At 48.2% G+C, this 6,708-nt stretch overlaps 1 protein-coding gene across 1 annotated transcript; it reads right to left on the reverse strand.

The window, feature by feature from the left end:
* Positions 1 to 393: 393 nt before the first annotated feature.
* Positions 394 to 2,214, reverse strand: LOC136533741 (F-box/FBD/LRR-repeat protein At1g13570-like). Its single transcript, XM_066526282.1, has 3 exons — positions 1,273 to 2,214; positions 996 to 1,094; positions 394 to 711 (listed from the first exon to the last, which is right to left on the reverse strand). The coding sequence occupies exons 1-3, from the start codon at positions 2,212 to 2,214 to the stop codon at positions 394 to 396; spliced, it is 1,359 nt and encodes a 452-aa protein (XP_066382379.1).
* Positions 2,215 to 6,708: the final 4,494 nt, after the last annotated feature.

Consider the following 6,708-nt stretch of genomic DNA (forward strand, 5'->3'; position numbering starts at 1 on the left):
ACCTAATGCATCTCTTAGGTTGGGTTACTATACATGACACTCATCATCATATGGGAGTTTTAAGAAAAAATTTGTAGTTGGTATTTTTGGGTGTATGGATTTTTGGGTTGTTACAATTATTAAAAAAACTTATGCAAGGCTCTAAACCTCTCTCTCTTTTTAGAAAGAGATATGAAGTAGAACAGCATATTTTTACACTGAGAAGAAATAGTTTACGGTTTACACAGTTTACATACAACGCACTCACGGTTGAGCATGACGATGTAAACATATTATTATACATGAGTTTATTGTACGGCTATATTGGAGGGCCCAATGCATGCAAAAACCACGCGTAGTAACGTTTTCACATGTCCGGGCTGTCCCCCTACCTTATACGAGAAGATGATCTATCTAGACAATATCAAACGTGACATGCTGCGGGAGTACTGTACTGATGGTGGTTCTAGCAATTTGTTTAGCTTCCTCGACGGGTGGTTCACCTCCTCCATATCGCCGGTAATTATATGGTGGATATTGACCAATTTCTACTCTAAGAACCTCCAGTGCATCCGCATTTTCAATGATATGGAGAAGAAATTCGAGTTGCCCTCTTGTTGCTTTGAATCCTGAGATCCATACGTTCTTCAAATGATAATATTTGCATTTACATTGCCCAAAGTCTTTTCGGCTTGGACCCCCTTGTGCAAACCATAGATTGAAGCCAGCATACTGCAAAAAGAGTAAATCATGAACAAATTAAGACAAGAAGATGGAGATGGGTGCATATAGATAGACTTGGTGAAATTTTAGCTATATACATAATATAATCACTATTTTTTTAAATTTTTTTGAGGAGTGCATTTGAACCCCTAGTTATATATGGAACAGCTTCGCCCCCTAGCTAGGTATCAGTAGTAATAATAAGAGGACGAATAATACGTAACACTTGAATGAATTGAAAAATTACGAAACATTGAAAAAATATATAATGTACTAACATGGATGGGACTTACATGGACCTCCAGCTTTTCAATAAACGGTGCGGCTCTCAGGAATGAAACCGATGAATAAAGAAGCTTGTCAACCTCGTCGTGGAAATATCGAATTAGCAACTGTAAATGCCGGAGATTGGAAAAACTTTTTAACGGGCGATCCCACGACCATTGCTTCTGAGAGAGTGAGAATTGAAACACAGAAAATTAATTAATTGTTTGAAGCTAGGTTATTACATTATTATTGATTGTGATTTGAAATAAAACATGAATGAAATAATTAGGAACAGTACGGCACCTCTAGATATTTCAAACCAAGCCTCAAATCGGAGGTGAGGCTCTGCACGCTTGGAATACCATTGACAAGGGATATGAGCGCATGCTCAAAAACCGCCATGAGCAAGTCAAGATTTGCACTTTGCAGGTTCAACGAATGGACAAGACGAATAGGTACCAAGCGTCCGGTGTACTCAAAGGTAGCTAGATTGGCAGCATTGATGTCTATCTTGGTGACGAGGCCGCATTCAACATTGAGGTAGAGTAGACTAGGCAGTGGAGTCGCCAGCGTGAGTTGATCGTCGACGACGCATGTGTCTATGTGAAGCCACTGGATCTTGCTGGCGCAACGGGACAGCAGGTGCTCAAGATCCTCCCTGGCCATATGCAGCACCTCCAGACGAAGCTTCCTCAGATTCGGGAAGCCTTTGAACTGCGACGGTGGTCTGAAAGATACAAAGCTAAGGTGCAGCTGCTGCAGGCTGCTTCCCCAGTTGTTGTCTGAAACTGAAAGCAGCTGCCGGAAAGGAAACACGTACAGATCCTGCTTTCGGGGTAGACAAGATCCATCGTGCTCCCACCAGGTTTCGGGCTTGAGATCCAGGGATAGGTTCTTGGTCCGCGACGACGAGACGGCAAATTCCACCCACATGTGGATGTGATGAGCTAGCAGGCCGTGGGCGCCGCCGACGAAATCGGTTCTGACCTCAAGCGTTTCCACGACTTTGCAGCGGCTACGGTGTTTCTGCAAGACGCCGTTGACGTGAGGGATAAATCTCGCCACCTGGGTGGTTTCGCTCAGCTCGTACCTCTCGCATTTGCATATCGACACAGCATGGAAGGTTAGCCTGGGGCACGCTGACCACAGACGCATGCATCGCCTCCACTCGCTTGACAGGACGCTACTTCTTGCAATTTCTTTTGCCGGCAGCTTCGACACGATCGTGTACAAAATGTCCTGCATGCATGCAAGTTTTTTTTCTCTCTCTCATTAGTACATACATATATTCAGTTGATTGAATACGAAATAATAGTGTGTATATACAATACCGGTGGAAGATCGGTGAATCGAAGGCCTGTTGCTGGGTTGTTGTTGTGTTGGGTCACCTCGTCGTCGACTGACAATGCTGCTGCGTCGGGGGACGAGGAGAGCCGGCGGCGGAGAGGAGGAAACCACCACATCCACATGTTGGCAAGCGCCGAGAGCACACCCCGAAACATGATCCGTATTATTTTCCAATCCAATCAATCAAAAAGGAAACAACGGCATGTATTTATATATATACAGACATCTCATGATCGGTTTCTGGGTCCTGGCCTGGGAACAGGAAGCAACGACCACCGTTTCGGATACAGTACAGCAGGGGTCGTATCGTATTGTATTCTGCTCGCGCCACCTTGCCCGACTCGACTCTCCCGCTGGGGCGGAAGCGTGGACAGAGGACGACGGGTCGCGGGGTCCGAATTTTTTACTTTTTAGTTTTTTTTTAAAGTTTCTCACAAATAGACCTCTGGAGGAAAGATTTCAGAATCTGGACCCTTAGCTCGGCGCCATCGATGCTGGCGCCGAGATAACACGTCTCGGCGCCAGCGTCCCTGGTGCCGAGCTCCTGAGCTCGAAGCAAACGTGGAAGGTGACATGGCAAGAAGCTCGGCGCTTGCGACGGCCTAGCCTAGCGAAAACGCCCGATTCCTGTGTTTTCCGGTGGGCCTGGCTAGGAGGCGCATCTTGCATTGCGAGGGAAAACTATCAGCCTCACCTTCCCCATCCCCTTTTTCTTCGCGAAGTGAAAACTGCTGTTGCCGCCTATTCGACGCGCGGACACTACGCGGGTCACCCTGGCTTCGCCTCGTCACCAAGCACCCTTGCTCCGACGGTCATCCGCATCCGCGCCTCTGTCTAAGCCCCATGACCGTCGGCCTCCCGGTCGCGCCCCACGGCCGCTGCGTTTTCCAGTGGGCCTGGCTAGGAGGCGCATCTTGCATTGCGAGGCACTGGCTCGGCCGCTGGTACAGACAACCAATCATGCAGACATCGCACGCTAGGAGGTGCAGCACCGCAGTGCGTTCGTCCTGTTTTAGGAAACAACAGCACAATGTTGTATTCCACGATCTGCAATAGGACGCTTGTTGCATGCAAGACTAGTGCGAAACTCTGGCGTAACTGGCTACCATCATGGGATGAAGACATCTATAAAGCCTAGTGCTCAATTCTTTCTGAGGCAATATAACAACGTGTGCTGTAAAACTGATGCGTGAGTTTTGGAATTTAGCCTTTCGAGCCACTTGAAATGAAATAAATCCACGTCGAGGACCCTCTACCCGCGTGGACTTTCAAAATAAAATGGTAGTCGCTCCGTTCCTGAATAAATCATTTTTTAGAGTTATCTTAAGTAAAAAATAATAAATTTGACTGATGTTTTAGAAACAATACAACAATATTTAGGACACCAGATAAATAAATTATGAAAATATATTTTATAATAGTGTATCTATTGATATTAATTTTATGTCACAAATCTAGATGCTCTGTTTTATATATTTGGTCAAACTTAGGAAGTCAAACTTTTATTCAGTTTGACCAAATATGTGTAAACAAGCTATGATACGTATAATAAGTATTAACATAATGGAGCCAGCTCCATCGACGTGAAGTGGGCCGGCCCAAAGTGCCCAACTGGCCATGTCCCACTGCCACAGCACGGTAGCCCGATTCCCCTCCCACTCCCAAGGCACCTTCTGCTTCTGGGTTTAATCCCACCTCGCCTAGTCCGGGAGGGGAAACACAGCTTAAACATGTGAACGATGTTACATATGACCGCATCCTGACTTGCTCTTGCTCGGTTCGCAGGCCTGGCCGTGGCTCCCAGTCCCTGGTTGAAACGGGTGCAACTTTTTATTTGATGACTTGTAAACTGATTTTTCATTTTTTTGCTTTAGGTTTCGAAGATGGGCAGCATTCGTGCCTCTGTCACAGCCCCATGGTTGTCAGCCTCCCGCTCGCGCCCACTCCTCCCTCGCGCGCAACTGTGCCTGCCCGCTCTTGTGTCGGCGACGATGGCCGCGCCTCCCCCCAACCATGGTAAAGGAAATTTTCTCAAGCAACTTTTTTTTCGAATAAATTAAAAAGATGAGTTGAATTCAGGCCCTGCTCGAATTCAACACAAGACCATTTCACACGTATTTTGTATTTGATCTAAAATAAAACCCTGGCTCTATCTTCTCTCATGGCATTTTTGTGATTTTTCTTTGGTTTTCTCCAGATTTTAGAAGATCACAGTTTTGCTAGAAAAAGGAAAAACGAAACAAGGAAAAAGGCCCACCATGGGCAAGGTTCGGCCCAGGCGCCCGGATTCCGCCCAAGAGTAATAAATAAATGTTTGGTTCTGCATAGGAGTACACATATCCGTTCATGCACCATGGGACATGGGTTGACCCCTCTAAAAAGGATCATCTGTCCAAGCTCGGCACATACACACCGGGACGGGACATCTGCAGACCAAAGCGGACAGCACCAGCATAACAACAGAATGATCTAACGATCACTAGAAGGCCGACGACAACTCCGATCACAAGGTACAGCTTCTACTCTTGCAGGAATCACCCCTCTTTAGCCTCTTACAACCACAGGTGAACAGGACTGTGCAACAGTCAGCAAACACATACACTGTCTACCAGGACCAAGATGTTACATTGATGCCTCAACACCTCCATCAGACCACTGCCAACCGTTGTCAATAAAAAAAGCAGGCCTGGGGATACTCATCATCAACACTCAAACACATCAAAACCCCCTGGTGTGAATTGGGATGGATTTTGTCGAACTTGGTGCTGTCGTGCAGATGGGTGCATCATCACTGCCCCTGGTGGATTGTCTGCAAGCGCGGCCTGCGCCAGGGAGACGGAGACCCCTGTGTCCTGCTGGTGGCCGAGGGAGCTGTGTGTGAATTCAGCCGGCAAATGTTCAGAGAAACAGTGAGTACTACTACTGGATTACAGTTTCATACCAATTCACATCGGCAAATGAGAGCCTGAATTTTACTCCCAGCGCAACCAAGAAACGCTGACAAATTTCAGACAATAGAAGTCGAGACAGCAAGGGTCAATCAGACAATAGAAGTCCAGAGACAACAAGGGTCGCGTCATTTCTGTAGTACACTGCACTTTGCAGATCCACAACTGTACTACTAGTGTATTATACTACAAGTGACCCCGACTCATCCATTCTCAGTAACCAAGAAACCAAGAAACACTGACCCTGACTAATCCTTACTAGTTGCAAGAAGGGCACACTCGCCCAATTCACATCGGCAAATGAGAGCCTGAATTTTTTTTGCAACAAGGGTCAAATCAGCCGGCAAATGTTCAGGGAATACTACCACTATATTACAGTTTTCTACCAATTCACATCGGCAAATGCGAGAAACAGTTTGCATTCACAGTTTGCAATGGCTGGCACGGTTAGTATCACACTTCGCATTACAGCTTGGATTCAATCCCAGAAATCAACATCTCACTATCGCTGTATCAAGACAAGAATCAACGGGGCGGGCGCCCAACGAGTTCGTAAGCATAGTGCTGGACGAGCGTCTCAGTTCCTCTATCAACAAAGAACCTACGGAGCTTATCCCACTGTTGCGGAGTGAGGTCTTCAGCAGGGTCCACCAGCATATTGCTGGGCTTCTCCAGGATAAGCCATTCATCGAGTGCAGCTTGAGCCTCCTGTTCCGTACCCACCACTTTGTAGATGAGTCCAGGTGCCCCCGGCCGGTGCTGCCGCAACCAAGAGGAGACGTTTTCACGGATAGTGATAGAGTCATTCACCGTCTTGATTGCGTTCGCTGCGCTGACCAGAGCGCTGGTGTGAGAGAGGCCCAGGGCTCCTCCATCGAGCTGCACCGCGCCGGGCAGTTTGTCGACGTACTTCCTTCCCTTTTGAACCGCGCTCAGCGCAATCATTCCCACCTGTTTTCCGTCCTGCACTGCGCTGTTCACGGTCTCCATCCAGCTCCTCTTGGGTGTACCTTGCAGAGGGCACACGACAGAATCCAGGCACGCACAGCTCTCAACGTCGCCCAACAACTGCACCCTCCGTAGCACCATCCCCGCCGGCGTCACCTCCACACAGAACGAGGAAAACGTACCTTCGGCGGGACAGCGCACGGCGAAGACCATCCGGGTCATTCTGTAGGGGTCGACATGTCCAACGCTCCGAACTCCTCGCAGCGGCAACAGGCGCTCGTCGCAGTGGAAGACCTCGTCGGAGCAGAGGTTGAAGTGGGGATTCCAGCGCAGGTTCTTCTCGGACAGGCACCATAAGCCGATCATAGTTCCGTCCGGCACATCGTAGAAGACGACGTAGATGATCTTGCCTTCGCTGGAGTCGACCGAGGCGTCAGCTTCCTCCTCGGTCTCTCCTCCGCCGCCGCCCTCGGGAGGATCAGGAAACTGGACGAAG

The sequence above is a fragment of the Miscanthus floridulus genome, unplaced genomic scaffold, assembly GCF_019320115.1.
Source record: "Miscanthus floridulus cultivar M001 unplaced genomic scaffold, ASM1932011v1 os_1157_2_3, whole genome shotgun sequence".
Classification (NCBI taxonomy): domain Eukaryota; kingdom Viridiplantae; phylum Streptophyta; class Magnoliopsida; order Poales; family Poaceae; genus Miscanthus; species Miscanthus floridulus.

Coding starts and splice junctions, on each gene's coding strand:
- LOC136533741 (XM_066526282.1), bottom strand. CDS start 2,214: ATGCAGGACATTTTGTACACGATCGTGTCGAAGCTGCCGGCAAAAGAA. Junction 1,095..1,272: donor TTGGTTTGAAATATCTAGAG/GTGCCGTACTGT, acceptor CGGCATTTACAG/TTGCTAATTCGATATTTCCA. Junction 712..995: donor TTGAAAAGCTGGAGGTCCAT/GTAAGTCCCATC, acceptor CTCTTTTTGCAG/TATGCTGGCTTCAATCTATG.